General features: G+C 57.1%; 1 protein-coding gene across 50 annotated transcripts in view; it reads right to left on the reverse strand.

Moving 5' to 3' along the window:
• The window catches only part of PCBP3 (poly(rC) binding protein 3), a 284,015-nt gene that overhangs the window by 23,417 nt on the left and 237,432 nt on the right, over window positions 1–23,166 (reverse strand). For 25 of the 50 annotated variants that reach the window (XR_012431868.1, XR_012431863.1, XR_012431864.1 and 22 more), the window contains 8 exons: window positions 22,360–22,514; window positions 20,046–20,069; window positions 19,042–19,074; window positions 18,575–18,691; window positions 10,571–10,702; window positions 9,069–9,197; window positions 6,021–6,164; window positions 1,805–1,846 (listed from right to left, as the gene is read on the reverse strand). Coding sequence is in view for 39 of the 50 variants with exons in the window: in XM_045389452.3 (XP_045245387.1) it covers window positions 1,805–1,846; window positions 6,021–6,164; window positions 9,069–9,197; window positions 10,571–10,702; window positions 18,575–18,691; window positions 19,042–19,074; window positions 20,046–20,069; window positions 22,360–22,514 (776 nt within the window). In the remaining 11 variants the exon portion in view is untranslated. Of the gene's footprint in view, window positions 1–1,804; window positions 1,847–6,020; window positions 6,165–9,068; window positions 9,198–10,570; window positions 10,703–18,574; window positions 18,692–19,041; window positions 19,075–20,045; window positions 20,160–22,359; window positions 22,515–22,634; window positions 22,991–23,166 lie in introns of those variants that run through there. The other 25 variants (XR_012431869.1, XR_012431865.1, XR_012431866.1 and 22 more) reach the window with 6 other exon arrangements.

Consider the following 23,166-nt stretch of genomic DNA (forward strand, 5'->3'; position numbering starts at 1 on the left):
CCTGACCCCATCGACTAACCTTCCCTTTACCATGGGTGCCACACATTGCCTTTCCTTTGGGTTCCAGAGCTTTGCAAAGTCAAGCAGCCTCCCGCCCCGTCTGGAACCTGCCTCTGCACACGTGTATCTCTAGATGTGCATGACCACCTGTCCTGAGTCTGAAATGGAACTGGGCCATCCCAGAAAGTCAGCTCTGACTCCCCTGGCTTCCATCTTCATTTTCCTTCACACAGGCTTTCCGTTAGGAGGCATCACACCTGCCCCGCGCCCCTGCCACACACACGCACAAACACCTCTGCTTCTGCCCAACACTGCTGCTGGGTGGCCCCAACAGTGCCTTCCGGCGTGTGGTGGCCACAGCCCGGCTTCCTGGTGGGGACAGGCACTGGTGTCTACAGCTGACCCCAGGATGAGACGTCCTTGATGTAGCTACAGCAGCATCACCAAAAGTCTGAAGCCAGGAACCACTAACAATGGCCTCTGGGGCAGGTGGTGAAAGGCTTTTCTTGATCAGCGTTTCTCTACCATTTGATTCATGTGTTGCCTTTAATGGAATAACTATTGTTATCTATTCTCCATTCAATATAAATTTTCCTGCAATGATAGTAAATTGCATCTCTATAGCAGACTTATTTAATGATCGTTAACTCTTAAAAACACTCCTGACCTGCCTTCTCATCTCACTCAGATGGACGTCCCTGCCCCCAACTCAAAAGCATCAGGGTTTGAAGGCTCCTGAGCAGCCCGCTCACCTGGTGGCCGCCTCCCATCCAGCTCAGAGGTGCCTCTCGCAGTTCACAGGGAACAGCGAACGGCCCGGAAATGTGTTACGAGGAGCAGCTGCTGAGCTGGGCAACCATTCAAAATGGTTTAGAGAAGAGAAACCTCCTCAGAACCAACTCCAGGTCTGCCCCATCTGCTGACAAACGAAGCACTTCCAGTGGGGCCGTCTCTCCTCTCCCCAGCGCCTACCAGTGCAGCCCTCACTCCCTGGGGCCCTAAAGCCGCCTCCAGAGAGGCCCTTTCCTCACAGTTTGCACCTTTTATCTCTTGGCCCCTAAGGGCTCAGAGCCGCACAGCCCAGAGCAGCCCAGGGTTCCCCTCCAACAGTTTATCTGAGGGTGTCTTCTTCCTCCATCACTGGAATTACACCTAGACCCAGCAGGAGCAGGAGAGAGGTGTCGGAGCCACCAGTCACGGAGCCGCATGGTACCCAGCTCTGCATGGCCCGGGCCAAGGACACTGATGCCCGCCTGGCATCCCACTGACTCTGGAATGAAGACAAAGGCCTGTTCCACTGGCTTTCCACAGCCCGAATCTCTGTGCGTAGATGGACCCTACATTTCCATGTGGACTCTGAAAGGGGAGAGTTAATTTCACCAGGCCCTCAAATGTCCTTGCCAAGGTATCTTTGTGGCCTGTTTGATAATGTCGCCCAACTTCTTAGAGGTACAGAAAGTGCCATTGACACCTGCCTGTGGCGGTGAGCGCATCCTCGCCGCCCTGCACGGGGACAGAGCCCGTCTCAGTTCCCTCCCAGGCCCGGTGGGAGGGAGGAAAACCCAGGACTGCGGCAGAATCGAGACAATTTGACATCAGGCCAAGTCCTCAACACAAGCAGAATTAGTGCTAAGAGGTTAAAAGGTTATTTGAGGTCATATGGATACGACACAGGTCAGGAACGCTGAGAAGTTGATTAATATTATTGTGTAATATTAATGTTAGTAGCAATTAACAGCAGCATGCAGGTAGGTAAACAACCATGAGAAGAGAAAGGTGAGAGGAAGACAAAGTGAAGACTCACATCCGGGTGAGGGATGGCATACTGTCCCTGGATTGTGTAGGCCTAGAGAGAAGTAGAGAGAGAGACCCTGTCAGACCGTGACCTGGCTGCACCGCGGCTCAGCACCCGCCGCCACCCTCCAGCATGACAAGGACACTCCGGTAGAAGCTTCCCCTCATATGCCTCTCCACCTGTCTCCATCCTAGGACAAAAGGCCAACCCTCCCAGGGCACCAGGAGCCCCAGGGGAGCCGAACCCACTTCCTCTAGGCAGGCAGAGCTGAGCTGGCCAGGTCAGTGAGCGGGAGGGAAACCAGGGGAACCGTGCCCACTTGCTCTGGGCGGGCAGAGCTGAGCTGGCCAGTTCAGCGAGCGGGAGGGAAACCAGGGGAACCGTGCCCACTTGCTCTGGGCGGGCAGAGCTGAGCTGGCCAGTTCAGGGGGCGGGAGGGAAACAGTTCAGCTTTGATGCTTCCGACACCAAGTTTCTTAAAGCAAAAGAATCAAAGAGTTATGTGTCTGGCCCCCAGTAAGAGGTCCACTAGTTACTAAGGTTTTGAAAATGTAATCAGCCAACTGAGTAAACACTTTTGGGAAATATTAATCCCAAGAAATTCAAACAACAAAAGAAAGCTCTAAAAGGTGACCAAAAGCAATTCACCAAAAGCCAGTCTACGTAGGAAGCGGTCTACGTCAGTCACGGCTTGCTGCCTTTCATGACCGCCCTGAAGACAGGGAGGGGGCGGCCCTCCTGACGTGGGGGCGGCGGGGAAGGGGTGGCCCTGATGTGGGGGCGGCAATGCGCCCCTCCAAAGCCGTCGTGTGGGGCTCCTGAGGCCTCACTTTGGGTTCAGTATTTCCCCTGCCTTCAAAACAGTGACTCCGACCTGCAGCCTCTTCCCACCCACCCTGACTCTGAAATCCGGGCAGGTGAGCGAGGCCCCAATTGCCCCACTTGCCCCACAGGTCCCATCAGTGGAGACGCTTTCAGGTGATTCAGAAACTCATGGCCAGACAACAAATGGACCACACAGAATCAAGGGAGAGTGAAGACCACGAACAGCTGTCAGGACTTGGGACGTGGACGGGGCTGCACCAGGCCCGGTGGCGGCCTGGGGGTGGAGGGAGCGGCTCCCAGCTCCTGGCTGTGTGGGCCCCACGCCACTTCGCCTGAGGACCTGTGGTGTCGGTGTCCGCGGTGACCACATGTGGGGCCCCGGTGCACCTGAGAGGGACGCCCCTGACTGTGCGGGCCCCATGGTGTCAGTGTCTGTGGTGGCCACACGTGGGGTCCCCGTGCACCTGAGAGGGACGCCTCAGGGAAGGATGCATGTCACCTCTGTGCAGCCCAAACCCTCCCATGGGTTTTGAATCTGCCAAGAGTTTTCATCATAAATAACCCAATCCTGCGAGTTAAAGGCCAATCGACCTCCAGACAGGGACCCGGCCTGCAGCCCGGCTCTGAAACAAGCCCCAGGGCTGTGAGGCCACAGTGCTGCATTGGCTGAGGAAGTAAAAGAATCTTATCAGGTAGAGCAGGAACCAAGGGCCTCACTGTCCTGGACAGTGTCTTGAGGACCAACTGCGAGGGTTTTGTAAAGGTGCTGCCAGGGGCACGTTCCCACGTGTCACCGAAGGTGAGAGGCCCGTGTTGCCAGGGGCACGTTCCCACGTGTCACCGAAGGTGAGGGGCCCGTGTTGCCAGGGGCACGTTCCCACGTGTCACCGAAGGTGAGGGGCCCGTGCTGCCAGGGGCATATTCCCACGTGTCACCGAAGGTGAGGGGCCCGTGTTGCCAGGAACATGTTCCCATGTGTCACCGAAGGTGAGGGGCCCGTGCTGCCAGGAGCATGTTCCCATGTGTCACTGAAGGTGAGGGGCCCGTGCTGCCAGGAGCATGTTCCCATGTGTCACTGAAGGTGAGGGGCCCGTGCTGCCAGGGGCACATTCCCACATGTCACCGAAGGTGAGGGGCCCGTGTTGCCAGGGGCACGTTCCCACGTGTCACTGAAGGTGAGGGGCCATGGAACTCATGCTGGGAGCTGCCCCCTCAGGGCACAGGGTCCCAGGTCAGCCCCGACTGTCTGAGCTGAACAGCAAGAGTTCAAGCATCCTGCATCCTGGGCCACACGAGTTTTCTGACTGATCTTCTTACTGTTGTTATGTTTTCTATCTGCTCATCCCTTAGCAGGCTCTGCTGATTGAACTCATGACCATGTTGTGCTAGAAACGCGGTGGTGGCTGACAGGAGCTGCTGCTGGGTGCAGAGGCCACAGGGGAGCTGTGTGGGCACCCCCAGAGCACTCACAGTGGTGGGGCATCTTCCAGGTCCCTGATTTCTCCAACTGGACAGAAATGAAGTGGATGGGCCTCCAGGTGAGCTCTCTCAGGAAGTGGACGGCCTCCAGGTGAGCTCTCAGGTCCGTATTGGGTTGTGTGTCCTAATCTAGGCCCTGTGGGTCTGAGTTGTCAAGGAGACGCCAGTGACCTTACAGGCTCAGGTCTTATTCGTGCCCACACTTCTGGGTTTGCATTTCAGCAGCTCCCCTGGGTTACCTCAGGGCGGGTAACTCCCTGCGACTCTGTCCTCCACCACCAAGGCTGACCACTGGCCAGACCAGACTGTCACTAGGGCCCCAGGGCCCAGCTCTAAAGGGCTGACATTTTAGTATCAGCCTTGGGACAGCACCCACTGCACAGGGCCCTTCACCTGCTGCAGTCGGGAGGGTGGGCACTGCTCTCTTTACAGGAGTGAGGGGTGCCTGGCCAGTGGCTGAGCAGGGCTCAGCTGCACCCCCCCTCTCCTGGAGCTGTGACTCCACCCCCAGTGGCTTTAAGTGACTCCACATGTGTTTGTATAAATACACCTTCCTTTTGAAAAAAATCCTACCTTTTACCACATGATATCATCATGGATTTGTTTAAACATCAAGGTGGAGTCCACAGGTTACTAACCCGGTTACCTAACCATGAATTTGGGGAAAGCAGTGAAATGGAGTTTTGCACAGGGACTTCTCCCGCTGTGTGACTCCGTGTGGCCCTGTGACCTGAGCCCCCTAAGTCAGCGAGGTAAGGACATGTCCCACTGCCCATAGGGCTGTGACACAAGGCAAATCCCTGGCTAGCCGGGCCCAGTTTCCTGGTTATAAAATGGAGGTGTGCCGTGTCCTGGGGCTGCTGTAAGGATAGTACGTGCATGTGGGTGCTCCCTGACCACAGCAAGGCAGGAAGGGGTGTGTGCCAGGCTGTGGAGGCGAGGCCAGCGTGGGGGAAAGGCATGCCCTGCCCTGAGCACACGGGATCCCTTGGAGGGAAAGGATGGACACACTCCGTCTCTCCCTCAAACGTGGGCCCCTGGGAGATCTGATAAGATTCCTTTACACCATAAAGAAAAGCACCAGGAAAAGTCCTAACATTTGCCTCTTCTCTCCTTTTTGATGGTAAAGTCAAACCTCAGGCCCGTTCTGCCCTGCCAGGGTCACCTGTGGGGACGTCTGTCTCAACTCTCCCTTGAACAAAGACATACATGGCAGCCGACTGGACGCAGAGCTCTTCCAGGCCAACCCCCGCTGGACACCTTTGGTCTGTTGGCCACAGAGTGGCCCTGGGTGGACGGGTGCTCCCCATGCCCTGGCCAGGGTTTGGGCTCAGATGAGCGGCTGGGGCAGGGCTCCCCTCCTCCACTCTCCTACAGAGGTGCTGCCATCCCTGGTGGGAGAACACAAAGCTCGAGGGCTGACACCAAAAGGGCCAGCTCTGCAGACTGGGCGTGGGGTGCCCACGAGGCCCCTGCTCACAGTGGAGGGAGGTCTGGGCACAGCGGCACAGACACCCGCTGGTCGGGCCACGCGTCCTTCCTCGGTGCAGAGCTCCCCCCTCTCGCGTGTCCCTGCTACGAGCACATCCTGGGAGTTTGGGATGTCAGGGGATACAAGACCCTGGCTCTCACCGTGCTGTTTCTAGCGTGAGCGGTAAAGTCACCTAGAAGGCGCCTGCATGCAGGCTATCTAAGCTTCCTAAAAACACCCAGTTCCCAAGAACTGGATTTAGGCCGAGCCAAATATTCCTGCCTGGGTCAGGGAGGGAGAACATGATCCCCTGGGGCCGTCTCTGTGGGGGGATGCCGCTCTGAAGGCCCCCTGCGCCCGCCTGGTGCTGGGTGTAGGTGGAAGAGCTCTGCCTCCAGCACGGGTGGGAGACGTGCACGTGAGAAGGCGAGAAAACCTGAGTGCACTAACGGGCAGCGGCGGGTGCTGCAGTAAAAGGCTGAGGTTGGCAGTGGAGGCCGCGAGCGGATCGGCTCTTACCTGACCACCTGCAAAAATGACAGGGGTGGAGGCGGGCTTTGGGCGGTAGGGAATGGTGGCACCTTTCGGTGGGGACTAGGAAAAGGGACAGGAGAGGGAGAGAGAGCGTTAGAGCAGCTTCGCAGCCCGGTAATGGAGAGGCGCGTCCCGGCCCACCCCACTCACCCCCCTGCACCGGCTCCACCCTCCCCACACCTCCCTGAGTTTCGCAGCAGTGCTGGGGGAGGGGAGTGAAGACCTCCAGCCCCCACACCCTCTGTGTGGCTGTCTTACGGCCCGTCCCTCCAGATGGCTCCTTTTTGCAGAGCCCTGGGCTGCAGTTTGCCACATACCGGCCTCCTGAGAGTACCACCTGCCCCAAACATCCCTGGGAGGCTCTGTGGCAGTGTGGAGGGTCAGTCCCATTGTGGGAGGCCAGGTGGGGTGGGTCCCTTGAGCATGAGACCCTGCTGGACAAGGGCTGGCCGCCAACCCAGACGGCCCCTGTGGTGCTGGCCCCTCCGCGGAGGCCCCTCCTGGGATGCGCAGGGTCTTGCAGGCCAGGCTGCACGGCTTCACGGGGAGCTGCCCCTTGGAGCAATTCTCTTGAATGCTCTGAAGAAAGCTGAGCCCTGCAGGACTCCACCGGGACCCATGTCCAAAGCGCTTGGCTTGGCCTGTGGTGATAGTCAGCAGAGATCTCCACAGAAGACTTGGAAACATCCCACTTCACTATTTGAAAAAGCATGTTTAAAGTGCTTACAGACTCCAAAGGAAAAATCCCATAGTTATGATGAGGTTGGCCGTAATTTCCCTTTGTTATTCTGTCGGAAACAGAGGATTAACATTCTCAAGCGCTGGCATTTTGAGCCTGCCCTGCTTCTCCTGGGCCAGTCCCCTGTGTGACCGTCCCCTGGGCCCAGGTCAGGGAGGTAGGAGTCCTGGGTCTAGGGGGCACCACAGCTGGGTTTGGTCCAGCAGGGAGAGGTGGGGGCTGGAGCCCATGAGCCGTTCCTGGCAGGGGGCAGCCTGTCCTGCTGGGAGTTCTAGGGCCTTGGCTGACTCAGGGCCAGCCCGGCACTCAGGGAGCGACTCAAAACCCCATGATGGGGAATGGGTGGCTGGATCCGCAAGGCCAGGGTCCTGGGGTGTGGCCTCAAGTACTGTGGGGAAGGGGATGCTAGGCGGGTCTGGGCTGACTCAGGTTGGGTCTGGGGTGGGAGGAACTGACTAAGGTGGACGGGAGCCGCCGCCACCCTCCCTGACTCCCCTCGGGCCGGTGCCCCGTGCTATGGGCCCTCAACCCCTACCCCGGCACAGGAGCTCCCAGCTGACCCTGACCTGTGATTCCCGCTTCTTGGGTGGGCACGGGGCCTGCTGGCCTCCCCTGGGACTGCACAAGCCTCCCTGCACTGGGTGCAGGGGTGCTGGGCCCTGGGTTGGCAGGGCACCATCTGTGGCGATGTCTGTATTCTCGGCGGGCCCCACCCAGACTCATGGCACCCTGGGCAGCCCTTTTCTCCGTCATCTCCCGGGTGTGAGGTGAGGCATGCCCACTACCAAGCCCAGAAGTCCTGCAATCAACCAGGAGGGTCTTCAAGGCATCCTTGATTTATTTTTCCAGTCACTCTTCATCTGAGGGCGGACCCAGCTCTTTCCAGGTGTGACAAATCTTCCTCCCTGGGATGATGGCCCCTGGGCCTCGGGATGCTGCACAGCCAGCAAGAGTGAGGGCAGCTGCCCGGCCATCTTCCCTGGCCACGTATGCTATGAGCTCCCTGTCTTGCTCAAACCTCCCTGCCCAGGAAGGAGACAAGGTGGTTGGGATGACAGCCCTGGGGGCGTGGGCAGCCTTGGGACAGCAGGTGCACCTGCATCTGTGGAGCTGCAGCTGGCACTGCACCAGGACGCAGTTGCAGAGGCACTGGGTGGCACTGACGAGACCCACGTGTTGCTGAGGAGCTGGACCTCAGCCCTCCATTAGGGATGTCCCTCCTAGAACTGTTCGTGTCACTGGCTGCTGCTAAGCCTCGGCCGGCAGGGCCCCCAGGGCCCGAGACTGGAGGGTTGAACAGAGAGTTCCGACCAGCATGGCACTGTCACCCTAACCAGGGAGTGGGGACTATTTCAGAACAAGAATATTTTGAAAAATATTTTTGACTTCACAAAATATCAAACTTCAGGGAAACAACTACACAAACATTTTTTAAAGAGGCAAACACGGGGTTTGAACCCCAAGCCAAGTATGAGAGAGGAGTGAGCCTGGGCTGCAGGAGGGGCTGGAGGCTGACCCTGCAGAGCTGCTAGAACCTTCCATTTGGGGTGATGCTTCTTCATTTTTGCTTCAGGAAAGACTGGCAACTGTTGATAGCTTCATGAATTTTGAGTATATTTCCGAGATTTTTTTCCTCCCCCCAAAATTTCACGAGAGGCGTCTGCTCTGAGCCGGTCCTTCTCTGCTTTTCCGTTTTAATGCTTTTGTTCACCCATCTCTACTTCTGCATGGGTTTCGTATGTTTTCCCGAGTTCCGCCCTCTGTTCCTCCACGGTGGTTTAAAACGACGCCTCCTTCTGCAGAACTGCGTGAGCAGAGCAGCCTCTACTGCCTTTGCCTCCCTCCCACCCCCAGCTGCCGGCCAAGGCCTGGCTCCAGCGTACTGAGCACCATTCCTGCAGCTCCAACTCTGCCGAAGACCCCTCAGGGGGATGACAACTTCTTATCCAACTCTGAAGATGAGAGCACAGGCTCCCTCCTCTCCATCTGCTCTCCCCTAGAAGCCCCATGAAGACACTGGACCCTGAGCTGGCAGCCCCAGCACCCCATGGCACCCACACCGACACAGCTCTCGCTCAGGCTGCCTTGGAAGCCCAGGTCAGGAGCCCTCCACAGCCCCAACTGTGTGAGTCCTCGGGGCAGCCGGGGCTTCCAAGCCTTTGCCTACAGTGCCAGGAGGCCAAACACAGCACTGACGTGGGCTGGCCCTGGCATGCAGACGGTACCTCCAGCATGACCACACAGATCTGCTTGACACACTGGATGATGGCATCTGGGGTCCCCGAGATGGTCACCGCCCGCTCCGTGGAGTTGGGCAGCATGTCCCCGGCCACCTGCACCTGGGCACCTGTGGACTGGAGAGAGGGGACGTTGGAAGGGAGCACCAGGGTGGCAGCACATGGAGCAGCAGCACCTCCCAGGTCTCGGCACCCAAGGCAGCTTGAGAACACTTCCTTAGAAACCTGCATACAGCCCACGCGCCCCTCCCCCGCCCCCATCCCAGCACCGCCCCCATCCCAGCACCACCCCTGCCACCACAGCCTGGCACTCAGTCACGTGCCCCCCCTGCCCCCATCCCAGCACCGCCCCCATCCCAGCACCACCCCTGCCACCACAGCCTGGCACTCAGTCATGTGCCCCCCCGCCCCCATCCCAGCACCGCCCCCATCCCAGCACCACCCCTGCCACCACAGCCTGGCACTCAGTCATGTGCCCCCCCCGCCCCCATCCCAGCACCGCCCCCATCCCAGCACCACCCCTGCCACCACAGCCTGGCACTCAGTCACGTGCCCCCCCGCCCCCATCCCAGCACCGTCCCCATGCCGCTGCTGCCACCACAGCCTGGCACTGTCACATGCCCCCTCCCCCGCCCCCATCCCAGCACCACCCCTGCCACCACAGCCTGGCACTCAGTCACGTGCCCCCTCCCCCGCCCCCATCCCAGCACCGCCCCCGTGCCGCTGCTGCCACCACAGCCTGGCACCCGGCCCTGTGCCTTCCCTCGGGTGCAAGTGACACCTGGCCAAGGCTAGACAGGAGGCATCTAAACAGACGCATTTTCAGGGAGACAAATGACTCCTTTCAAATACATGGAATTCTCTCTCTGTGGAGTTTTAGGTCACAGAGAAAGGTGGACTCTGGTCTTGGGAAAGGAAATGAAGATTGGGGCAGCTGCCCTGCTGCATAGGGAAAGGATTCAGGCTCTCCTTGAAACGAGACAAATGTGTGAATGTGAAGTTCACACCTGCAAACTCCGCCCATTGGGACAGGCCGATGGCTCAGGGCTGTCTCCAGGTGCCATGGAGGCCCCTCACAGGGAGCAGATACAGCGCCCAGTGCCCAGAGCCTCCCTTGCCCAGAGCCATGAGACCAGCTAGTTCCTCCCTGTCCCCAGCATGGCCCATAGGTGTGTAGTTGGTAGGCAGGATCCATAGGTGAGCAGTGGGTGGGGGGTCCATAGGTGGGCAGTGGGGGGGTCCATAGGGGGGCAGTGGGTGGGGGGGCTGTGGGTGGGAGGGCTGTGGTGGGGCCGGGTCCCTGCAGCACACTTGCACTTGCTCATGGGTCCTGTGTTCCTGTTTCGGACTTGGAGCTGTGGGGTCTGCGTGGCCAGCACTGGGCTTACGGACTGCAGGGATGAGGCTCAGGAAGGCTGCCTGGCCTGTGGCCACCACCCGCAGCCTGCCTAGAGGCTCTGCAGCGGCCCAGGCTGGGAAGGTCCTGTTACCTCCCTGATCTCCTTGATCTTGGAGCCTCCTTTGCCGATCAGGGACCCGCACTGGCTGGCAGGCACCACCAGCCTCAGCGTCACTGGGGGCTTGCTGGTGGCAGGGCTGTTGCTCATGGAGTTGATGATATCCTAGGGGAGAGACACGTGTGTTGGCAGCACATCAGGCCTCACACAGTGAGAAAGCAGGAGGAGTGCAGGGGGTGCGTCCTGACTTCCCACGCTCAGAAGCCCACAGAGCCCCTCCCGTGCATAGCCGAGGACACAGTGGCCAGGCCAGGCCAGGGAGGACCGGGAGATGCTGCTGAGATGGACGTGCAGGCCCAACACGGCACACAGACGGCAAGGCAGGATGGTCACTGTGCCATAGTGGGGTTGGGGCAGGTCTGGCCTTGGTCGTGGAGACCTGGTGGGCAGGGGGTGTGGATAGACAGGCTGACACAGGAAGTGTAGACACTGGCCTAAGTGGAGGGGAGAATGGAGGCTGGAGACTAGCGGGGCTGGGTAGATGCCCAGGGCCAGGTGAGGCAGCGCTGCCAGGGACAGGCCACAACTAGGTGTCGAGGGCACGGGGGCAGAGAATGGCTCCTGGGGTCTGGTCTGGGGAAGGAGACGTGTGGTTAACGTAGAAGTGTGAGGGGGCAGCAAAGGCTGAGGTGGGGGTGAGCCAGTGCCCACCCTCCTGGGCAGCTGGTGTTTGGCTCATGGTCCTGACACCCAGGAGACGGAGCTGGGCTTTGGGTTCAGGCTGGTAACCCATGGGGGACAGGGCTTCCATCAGCTGCATGGGAAGCGTCCAGGCTGTGGCCTGGAGCTCGCTGCAGAGCGCGGTAAAGAGCTTGGCAGAGGCAGTGACACGGAGGCTCCCCCAGGATACCCGCCAGCTCTGGGTCCATCATGCCTGAGCTATGATTCAGGGCAACACAATTTGTTCTCCACAAAAAGTGCCCTCTTCTTAGAAACAAGGCCTGGGTCAGTGTGTGCCTGGACAAACTGCTATAGACTACCAAGAAAATAGGATGGTGTTCCCGTTTGTCTATTTTTTGTGCTGGGAGCTTGACTTTGACCCAGAGCGTTCTCTCCGGTGTTGTACCTGCTGGGGCTGGGGAGAGCCTCTGTGTGTCAAGGCTGGGGACCTGAGGCACGGGCACTGAATTCCCACTTCCTGCCACCCGCTCTCATGGGGCCATGTCTCCATCCCTCCTCTCCCAGGAAAACTCTTGAATGGACTCATTGCAACCTGGACTCGGGTGCCTGTTTCTCCAGTGGTTTCAATTCCCCAAGGATGACTGGGCCTCAGTGGCTGCCCTGGGGAACATTTGACTTTAACAAAATTGTTCATTGAGAGGCACCTTAAAAAAGAAAGATAATAAGATTTTTTCAGGCCCAATGGGCAGCGTTTTTTGATTGGTATGAAGAGGCCTCCAAATGAAGTTCTGATTTAAAAATAGCTTCACTAAACATTCTTTGGCTAAAGCTAGTCAGCAACCTGGCAGACATCAGCAACAAACCAGACCCCCAGGCTCATAAGCTCTCCCCTCCTTTTCCTCCCACTGCCCCTGCCCAGCACTCCCCCTGCCCTGTCCTTCCCTTCCAGTTCCTCCATCAACTCCACCTCTATCTTTTCCAGCCCTCCTAAAACCCCCAAATGCCAGCTGTCTGTAAAAACCCAACCCTCCAAAAACCAGGTGAATAGGCAACTCCAGAAGCTAACCCTTGGATTGCAGCTGAATTCAGAGTTGTACTTATGGATTCCCTACACCCAGACCAGACCTGCAATGACCAACAGAAGAATTTAGAATTATTTTGGTTGCACATGACCCAGAGTTACCTGAACTCTGTCAACAAATAAACCCGAGGATCAAAAAAGGTCCCACAGCAAAGTCCTAAATGCCACTCCTAAAACATCCCCAGTAGGAACTGATTAGAACAATCACACACACAGCTGTAAGATGAAACAACTGGAGATTTGGGGACAGACAGAAAGTCCCTTCTGACAACCCCGACTGTCTCTACCCTTCAAGGCTGGCGTGAGGGCAGCCCTGTCGCCCCATGAGGTCAGCGCTGGCGTGAGGGCAGCCCTGTCGCCCCATGAGGTCAGCGCTGGCGTGAGGGCAGCCCTGTCGCCCCATGAGGTCAGTGGAGTGAAGCCCCACGCGAAAACAGAAATGGGGATGGGAATAGCCCTTCTGCTGAATGACAGCCACTGGCAGAACACACTGAAAAAGCTCTGGAACAAAAATGAGCCAGGATTCCTGCAGATCAGAGAGCTAGGCGCCCCTCACCAGCCCCAGCGCCGGACAAGGACGCTCATTATAGCTGCTGCATTCAGAACGGACGTCAGAGAAAAGATGATCCCATCCCCATAAATAACAACTGAGACACAGAAAGATCCTGGGTCCAGGCAGTGAGGGAGCCCGACGAAGGAACGGGCGGCCGGCATCCCACCTGGCCTTCAGCCCTCAGAGTGACTAATGCTGGACGCAGGTGGTCTTCCTCATCCTCCTGGTGGCTGTGGCGACTGTTCTTACATCCCACCTGCAGAAAGGTCTCATGTAATCCTCCTCCTCAGTTTAGATACACCACACCCTGGAAGGCGTTTCAAATAACCCGCCGTGTTTTCTCTCCCTATTTCCCAGCCCTGAACTCTAACCCTTGGGCCCTTGACTGGAAAACATTCATTCCTGCTCTGGGACTCCACCCCTGAAAATTTAGTAGGCAGAGACTTTGCTTGAAAATGGAATGGCATCTTAAATGCACATCAGAGACACTGTTTCCTGAGCTCCTAGAGAACTCAGCCCACTGGCAAGCTGTGTGGGCTCTGGGCAGACCCCCGCCTCATGAGGTGGGTGCAGACTCCAGACAAGGGTCTTGACGCTGCACCTGACACAATCCCACTAACACAGGCAAAATGACTGGGGCGGAGCCTCCAAAGGCTCCGAGAGGTTCCACCAAAACACGACCCGAAATTCTCCACAATCCCGTGACCCCAAATCCAAAAGAAGGGCTCAAACTACTGATACCAAACAGACAGAGATACTGATCTGCTGAAGACCTCAGGGCCACCAACAAAATTATTCTCCCTTACTTCCTAGGTGTACTGAACCGAAACACAACTTCGCTGTCCATTCTTCCCAAAGCCACTTGCTTCGTGGTGGCGGGTGTTCACGCTGTTCCTCCAGGGCTGCCGCTAGACCAGGAGAGTGAGCATGTTTTGCCCTCACTGGGAAGGACAATGATTAACCTGGACAGTCACGCCCTGGGGGTCACTGAAGCCCTCTCCTGCTTTTTCCAGGTGCTCATTAAGACCTAGAAGACCTAAATCTCCCTAGCAATTCAGTTCAGTCCTGGTGACGCCCTCCTTTGTTCAAGACAAGGAAGCCTGTGGAGGGACCCCACCCACCTGCAGCCTTAGCAGACTCCTGCTGAGAACCCCAGCCTAATGTCCTACTTCACAAGTGAAGCTGGAGGTGATCAGGCAGGGCCTGTGCTACAGAACCGGACCAAGTTCATCCACTGAAACCCTGATCCTCTGTGTGACTGTGTTTAGAGATGGGGCTTTACAGAGGTAACTAAGGTAAAATGGGGTGCCTACAGTAGAACCTAATGTAATCTGACTCGTGTCCTTGTAAGAAGAAGGGACGAGGATACTGACACACACAGAGGGGTGACCCTGTGAGGACCCAGGAAGAAGGTGGCGTCTCCAAGTCAAAGAAAGAGGCCTCAGAGGAACCGGCCCTGATGGCACCTTGATCTGAGACTTCCAGCCTCCTGGACTGTGAGAGAACCAGCGTCTGCTGTGTAAGCCGCCCAGCTGTGGCATTTTGCAATGGCAGCCCAAGCAGGCTGGGACAGTGTGCTGCTGCTAACCTGGCTCTCCTTCGGCACAGTCCCCTGTGGTGGGGAAAGTCTGCCAGATACAGAACTCATCACACTCGCTGGCACTTGTCAACTAGCCAAGGGCCCGTGGCGGTGGATGCTCTGGAAACAGAGGGGCTTTTAGCTCTGCTGGAAGCCCACCCAACATGGGCCGCGTGCTGAGTTCTCAGGCACACTTCTTCTTAGAGAGGTGGTGACTGCAGACGCGAGGCCAGTGCAGATGGAGATGCGGACGTTGGGGAAGGTGCTCTGGGGGGTCATTCTGGCCAACCAGTGCTTTAGCCACGGCTGACTCCAGCCAAGCCTTGAAGGCTGGATCTCTGGAGGCAAGCAAAGAGGCCATTGTAAGATTTCAACACTTCGCCCCTGATTTTGAAAAGGAAGAATGGACAAATTCTGAAAATTCTGGTTGTACCCTTTACTCAATCTTTTCTGGTGCCCTCAAGACAGCTGGCTTTGGTACCAGATGATTTCAAATGGGTATTAGCTAAGTCAATCCATGACACTCCTCATCATGCCGTAGACAAATTGATGAGTATCTCCAATCAGCACTGGTGGGAAGCTTTACAAAGACTGCTGAGGTTCTTCGAAGGCCAGGTATCTGTCAACAGCACAATCCGACATGGTGTGAGGGTGAGACGACGCCCCAGAGTGATGCCTCAAGGGCCCTCTGAACACCTTCAGGTAGATTTTAACCAGCGTCCACCTGGGACTGGAAATGCTTTCACTGTTGTGTGTCTGTTTTCAGGATGGGTTGAAGCATTTCCTTGTTTAAAAGCTATAGTCCTTAAAGTTGCTAAAAAAAATTCCTTGATTTTGTATTTCCAAGCTGAAGCATACCAACTTTTATATGAAGTGATTGAGAAATACATTTTACACAAACCATTATAACAGAACTCTGTGAGTGGTTACCCTTTACTCAAGAACAACACTGTCCTGACCATCCACAGTCTTCTGGAAAAACCGAAGGACCCAAAGATGAAAACTCCGAATCCTTTGAGCTTTCTTGGCCATACAGTCTGCTCGCTTGGAGACACCTCAGCTCTCCCTCCATGGACTGATGACTGGAGGACTCGTACCTTCAGGGATTCCTGATACTCGATTCTGTCCTGCTGCAGGCAGAGATGGCAAATGACTGCAGAGAACTCAGCACAGCCCTACGTAACCTATGTAATCGCGTAGGTTACGGCTGCTTCCCACGACATCTTCCCAAACATCCTCCTTAGGTTCTTCAACCAGGAGATTTTGTCTATTGGAAGGGACATCAGAGAAAATCTGTTTCTCTAACCTCATTGGAAGGGGCCTTACCAGGTACTGCTAACAAACCCAGCAGTGAAACTCCAAGGAATCAGTCCTTGGGTTCACATTTCACAGCCAAAGTGGCGATTCAGAATTCCACACAACCAGAGAATGACTCCCATACAGGACCTCAAACTGAGGTTCTCTGAGATCCTCTAGAGGCAGCCATTCTTCAGAAACAGATGGCTGATCTGAGACCTTCCTGCAAGCTGAAGACCTTGGACAAAGGCCAGTTTCTGCTCAGATGTCCTGACAAGACCTCTGTCTGATTTGTTTCCTTTTTCATCTGCTTACATTTAATCACTCTCCCTCTCATTCTCCATGGGCCCCTGGTTGTCATCCACCTCTGGTCCCTTTTCTATTTTCTTTTCACTTTATGATAATTGTTAGCTTAACACATATTCATTCTAATGCCATTCTTGATTATCCCAAACAGTAACCACTGCCCTCACTCTCACTGACTACTGGACACACCGCCCACCACCAGGCCCCAGGGGGGAAAATCTCAAGACATGCCAATTTCATCAAATGGGACCCTGGGGGATGGCAGCTGATGCTTTCCGCTTGCATCTACATGGACAACTGACTCTAAACAAATCACCTGTGACTTTGCTAGCATCCCTTTCTCCTAGAAAAGCAACCAATTATTAAAGTTTACTGATCAGTCCCCAGGTCATTTGAAACTTAAATTCAGCAACCTGCATAGGGCAACCAGCCGTTAAACACTGGCCACGAGGGAGAAACAAAGACAGGTCCCAACTGAAGCTGGAGGGCACAGGCCTCGGTTCTAACCTCTTGGCCTGAGCCACAGCCCTTCCCCGGTCTCCATATGCCTCCACCAGACACTGCTTCCTTGGGGCCAGTCACCAGGCCCTGCTGGCCTCAGATGAATAACTCAGACACCTTAGGAAAGGTATCCTGAGACTTCTTTGTACATAGAGACCCTAATTCTATAATCTCCACAGCTGGAAATTCTGACTCAAACTTCAGTTCCAAAACCAGGCCACCTGTGATTATGTGTGTGCCCTGTGGGAGGGATGACTGAGTGTCTCCCACAGTGGGAATCACACAGGCAGAAACTGCGGTCAGAAACGCATCGCCAACTCTGGCAGAAGTTATTCGGGACACCGCCTGCCCTGGGTGGAAGATGTGTTGGCATAAGCAGCGGTGGGTAATTGCTTTTCTGCAGGTTTCTTGCTGGCCAGCCATGCTGGCGTCTGTGCCACTGCACATGCCACCTGTAGAGCGAAGGTCCCAGGAGTGGGCTGCCCAGCACCCTAAGGAGCGGCCACGAGGCTCTCCGAGGCTGGCCCTCATGGCTATGGGATGTGTCCTCTTGCCTTGGGTTGGGTAACAGCGCTCTTGGTCTCACCACTGTCCAGGGACTCGGTTGTTCTTGTTTCTGTCTTGGTGTCACGATGCTGGTCTGCTGCATTCCATCAGTCTCCCGTCAGGCAATGGCCAGGATGACTCAGCAACAGAAAGATCCCGAGGACCCCGCAGCACAGCTGACCAAAAAGGCAACTGAACCATCCCCAAGCAGCGTGACCTGGCTCTCTCGCCTTTCCTGAACTGGCTATCCTCTTGCAAATGAGAGAGTAGCTAAAAGGGGAAACTAAGAAACAACCTCCAGACAGTGGCTAGGCCACCTATGATAGGGGAGCACTGGCCCCAGTGTCTGCAGCGTCCAGCCCTGGAGGCCAGGCCACAGCCTCTGCTGCACTCGGCCCTGAGCAGTCAGCTTCCCTCATGTGCGTCCCCAGTTCCAACTCAGGACCCACTGGAAAAGGCCTCGCACGCTCCCCCAACCAGTCACATGGGATGTCCCACTTCTAGCCCCACTGCCTCCCCCAGGGCACATCCCTCGTCTCCTCTCCCACACCGAAGTTCCCCCTCCTGCCTGACTTTGAGTCTCTGCCAAGCACAGAAGATGGCACCGACCACCACCATGGCCAGCTTTGAATACTAAAGAGCCTCTGCCCATTCTCCCTTGGAGGGCTCTTCGCTTATTCCCACAAAGTGCACCTCATTACTTAATGGTAACCCCTCAAAGACACTAAATGCATCTCTAACTTCCAGCAATTTCAAGAAAATTAGAAACACATAGAAGACATTATAATTTCACTCAATGACAGAATACACAGAAGTGCTGCTCTTTCTTTCTCTCTCCCCCTCGCTCTCTGTCTCTCTCTCTGTCTCTGTCTGTCTCTGTCTCTCTTGTCTCTGTTTCTCTCTCTCTCTCTCTCTCTGTGTCTCCCTCTGCCTCTCTCCCTCTGTTTCTCTCTCTCTGTCTCTCTCTGTCTCATAACCACCAACATGGATGGTCTCTACCTTTACCATCCATATCTAAGCCAGGCTACATCAGCTCTCATGGGGGGCCCAGAGGCATGGTGCTGTGTGGCTGAGGACCAGGGCTGTGCCAGCCAGGGCTTCGTCACGAGCCATGTGGCAGAGCTGGCTGGAGGCTGGAGGTGCTGGTGGGGCCTGAGGGTCAGCCAGGCTGCGTGCCCCGGGGGGAAGGGTAGGGTGTTCTGAGGCCATGCTAGGTGCCCCAGCGCAGGGTCTGGGGAAGCTGAGGGAGGTGGACTTAAGGCACATAGCCGGGAGTAGCTGGCTTCAGAAGGACAGAGGGACACTGGCCCCTGACTGGGTGAACCAGAGCTGGGGAGAGGCCCTGGGAGGTAAAGGAGGTGAGTGTGGTTATGGGGCTGCCTGGGCGGGCTGGGGCATCCCCTAGTCCAGGTACAAGGGAGAAGGCCCAGGGAGCCAGCTGGGACCATGCCCACCCCCGCCAGGCTGGCCAAGGTTCCCCAGGATGCAGGTTACCTCCTCAAACTTGTATGCGATCATGGCAAAGGCCTTGAAGATGGCGTCTGTGGGGCCTGTGATGGTCACAATCCTCTCTGGGCAGTTTCCCTCTGAGATGTTGATCCTCGCACCACTCTAGGGTGAGAGCAGAGAAACCCTTGGGCCAGTGGGCCGGGGGCCAAAGTCCGTTGACAATTGACATAAACACATGCCTCTGTCCGCTGACTGGCAAACCACGAATGAACAGTAAAATGCTTCTCAACAATCTCCTTTACAAGGAAATTTTAATTAGCAAAAGGAATTCAAAGGATTCCTTCCCCACAGGGAAGCACAGGAGGCCCGAGTAGGGGGAAAGAGGCCCTGCACTGCACTCCCCACAGGCCCTGGCCGAGAGCACAGGCAGGATGTCAGCAGGGGCAGAGCCTGGGGACCCTCCCTGCTCACCCGGGAATGGCTGCAGACAGGTCAGGACCCACCACACTCACCTCCTCACGCATCTTCTTCACAGTTTCTCCTTTCTGGAATAAAGATTTAGACAATAAGGAAAAGGTGTCCCTTTGGCACTGAGGACAATGCGGCCAGGGTGGGTGGGGAGCGGCCTGGCCCATGTGCCCACACCGCAGAGCCTCCCACCTGCGCTGGAGGAGCAAACCAGCCTCTCCACTAAGGCCAAGCTTCATGCCCACCACGCCCTGGCGGACATTTCGGATGGGAAACTGAGGCCCAGGAAGGCAAGTGCACCCACCTACGGGCACACAGCTGGCAAGGGTGGTGCAGGTCTGACCTGACTCCCCATGGCAGCTCACTCGTGGCACGTGGCAGTGTGTGTGCCCTCAGGCGCCCCCCACGGCCGGCTGCGCTCTGGCTCGCCCTCCTGGAGGTGGTGACTCTCAGAGACGCACCCTCTCAAGCGCTTGGGAGGAAGCCGGGACAATGACCTACTAGAGGCGCCCCCATGGTGAGACTGAGGGGAAGGACACAGGACCCCCGGAGGTGGTGAAAATGTGACAAAGACGGGGAGGTGGCCCTCACTGCTCAGCCTCCTGGGGCAGCAGACTTCCAAACTGGGCCTTATTTCCCCTGGGCCAGCCCTGATTTGGAAAGGAAGTGTCTGGGGGCTGCTGCCTCCACCGGCACTCCTGGAGACCACCCAGACTACACAGCCGTCTGAAGAACGCGTGAGAAATCATTCTTTGTGGGGTCTTCAACTGGGAAAGAAGGGCTGGCCACTAAGGCCACGGGCAGGGGGCAGCGAGGCGACCAGCTGGGGAGAACCCTTTCCCCTCAGTCTGCACAGAGCCAGGGACCAGCTTCAATGTCACGCAGCATAAAGGTGACACCTCTGGGGTCCTGACTTCATGGAACACAGACCACCCACCTACTGGGAAAGGCGCACCTGCTGGGTGCCACCTAGCACCCAAGGAGGCTGCCATCCTCACCATCCCCTTACAGAGACCCCAAGACAGGCAGAGATTCAATCAATAATTACCTTCCCAATGATGCTTCCAACTTCCTGCAGGAAAAAAATCACAGAAAGATGATGTCATAGAGCAGGAGGAGGAAAACACCGGAGGCAGACATTGCCGAAACCTGCCTACCTTCCCTGTGTGAGTGAAGAAGGGAAAATTCAGAATCTGCCGGTGGTGGGGGCAGGGTGGGTATGTGTACAAGCCAGGCTGCCTATACAGAGGCCCTGAGCCGGGGCTTCCTTGGCACCCACCTGACCAGGCCAGAGATGGGCTGACTCGAAGTGCCCCGGGGGAGGGCAGCTGCCTGCCCCCGATAAATAACTCAGGGGGCATCACCTACGCACTCAGGCTGCCAGGAAACCCTGGAAGAAATGCGTGAAAAATAAAGCCTCCTTCAATTGTGTGACTCAAATAAAACTTAGCACTGCTAGTGCTCCATGACTGCTATTTAAAAGGCAGCCTGTTAAAAGGAATGCTGGAAGATGCTGCCACAGTTCTGACGGTGAGCCCGAGGTGGTTTTGGGACACACACTCCCCGCTGTGCTGAGTGGCCCAGTATCTCCCTGTCCAGCAGCGGGACGGAGCTGACAGGTGCTACTGTGGCCTGTCACCTGAAGCAGGGCCAGCAATGGTGACTCTGTGAGGCTGTGAGGACAGCGTGCAGAGGGGGCCATGGAGGCAGAGGGAGGCCATGAGGACGGTGTGCAGAGGGGTCCGTGGAGGGAGAGGGAGGCCGTGAGTATGGTGTGCAGAGGGGTCCGTGGAGGGAGAGGGAGGCCGTGAGGACGGTGTGCAGAGGGGTCCGTGGAGGGAGAGGGAGGCCGTGAGGACGGTGTGCAGAGGGGTCCGTGGAGGGAGAGGGAGGCCGTGAGGATGGTGTGCAGAGGGGTCCGTGGAGGGAGAGGGAGGCCGTGAGGACGGTGTGCAGAGGGGTCCGTGGAGGGAGAGGGAGACCGTGAGGACGGTGTGCAGAGGGGTCCGTGGAGGCAGAGGGAGGCCGTGAGGACGGTGTGCAGAGGGGTCCGTGGAGGCAGAGGGAGGCCGTGAGGATGGCGTGCAGAGGGGTCCGTGGAGGGAGAGGGAGGCCGTGAGGATGGCGTGCAGAGGGGTCCGTGGAGGGAGAGGGACACTGGACACAAGGAGGGGCCCCTGTCAACCAGGGCACCTCCCCCACAGAGTACAGCTGGGTGGCATGGCCACTGCTGCTGGAGATAGGGCTGTGCACCTGGCCTCACAGAGCCTCATCTACTGTGGGGCCTTGGCTCCTGACACCCACAGTCGGAGAGGCAGGTCCGTCTGTCTCCACTGCAGGAATGAACGCTCTGGGTGTGGGCACCACCACCTTCCCTCAGGAGGAGGCTGTCTTCTGGAAACCTAGGATGTGCCAGTGCTGTGGGGCTAGAGCCCAGAGCCTCCGCCAGCCTCCTCCTGGAGGGAGGCCACACACAGATACTGGCAGCTGGATTCCTCATGGTGCACACCTGAGGCAGGAAGAACTGGGGGACCCTGTGCTGTGGGGCTGGAACTGGGGTTCCATATAGGGAGTTGAACATGGAAGGAAGCGCTCTGCGGAGGTGCAGCCCGGGACCCACAGCAGCCCAGGAGCACCACGCGCCCTGGCTTCCAGAACATGCCACCACATACAGGAGCTACTGAGGGAGTGGCTGGTTCCAGGCCTGGGACAAGGAGGACAAGATGAGCAGAGAGCAGGATGGGGCTGTAGGAACAGGGACTCGTCAGGCCTTGGGGTTCTGGCCAAAGCAGGGCAGCGAGGGCATCGGAGCAAATCACGTGGTCACGGAAGGATGAGCCGGGGAAGAACATAGCAACCCGACTCCCAGAGGATAGAAACATGCTCTGAAAGTCTGAGGAGTTTCCTGCGAGTGGTCAACAGGCACACCCCAGGGCAGAGCTGCTGCTGTGTTCCTGCCAACGGCCAGGAGACCTAGACCAAGGCACAGGTACTCCGCACACACTGCAAAGTGTCAACCGCAGAGTCAAAGCCAACCATCTACTCCAGGTGGAAGGGACTCGAGACGGCACCAGGGGATGCCGTGCGGCCGCTATGAAGGAAGCCAGTGGTAGGAATGCATCCGTGTGGGTGCCCTGACACGGATGGCTGTGTGTGGCTGTGCTGGAGAAGGTCCCTGTTGGTAGGAAACACGCAGGAGGTATCAGGTTGGCACTGAGTCTCAAAGGGGCTGTACCTATAACTGCTTTGTAAGTTTGAGATTGCTTAAAATAAGATTAAAAAATGATCCAAAGACCCAGGCAGTATCAGGTTCTGTCTGCTGCGGCCGCCTTTCCTACAGTGCCAATGGTGGCTCCTCTTACCTTTCCATGCATCAGCAGGCGGATGGTAAGGGTCACGTTCAGGCCACCTTCTGAGACCTTGGACTCCATCCTTCTGCCAAATTGTGGCTGGGGGTGGTGGCTTAAGGCGCTGAGGGTGCTGTGAGGAAGGACAGATGGGGCCCAGAAGGCGTCACCTGGAGAGAGAAGGCACAGCTGCTGCTAGAGAAGAGTCTCATGGCCCATGCACATCCAGGGGCCTCCTGGGTGGCAGTAGGAAGGGGTTGCCCACCCGCCACGTGCTGACCAGGCCTCACATGCTTGGCACAGGGTACGCAGGAGTTCAGGGGAGGGCCTTGGGAGAGGTCTCCAGGGAGGCCCCACGGCTACCTCCCTCCTGACACTGGGCAGGCCACCGCAGCTCCTGGCCAAGGTCTGCATCTGCCCAGGCTCATAGGAGCACCTCTCTCAGCAGCCAGAGACTGGCAGGAGCTACCCCTGTGAGGCCCTGGGGACTCGCATCTCATAGGCCCAGCGCCCTGCAGCTCTGCCCCCTTGCTTCTGCTGTGGCCTCAACACACGGTTGCGGGGTGCCGGAGTCCCCTCGCCAGGGTGTGGGAGCCGGCCCTTCACATCCCGAGCCTGCCATCCTCATCCCCTCATGCTCTCATGTGACTTAGTCTCTGTCAACTAAGCTGCCAAACAGCTGGTGTCCCTGGCAGTTCTCGGCAAGTGCCTTCCACGCACACAGCGCTGTCTGCAGTCATCGTGTCACTGCTGTGCACTGCCGTTCAGTGAACTGACGGAGCCCACTGGGCAAAATTAAGGCCTCATTTTATGATTGACCAG

The sequence above is a fragment of the Macaca fascicularis genome, chromosome 3 (assembly GCF_037993035.2).
Source record: "Macaca fascicularis isolate 582-1 chromosome 3, T2T-MFA8v1.1".
Lineage (NCBI taxonomy): Eukaryota > Metazoa > Chordata > Mammalia > Primates > Cercopithecidae > Macaca > Macaca fascicularis.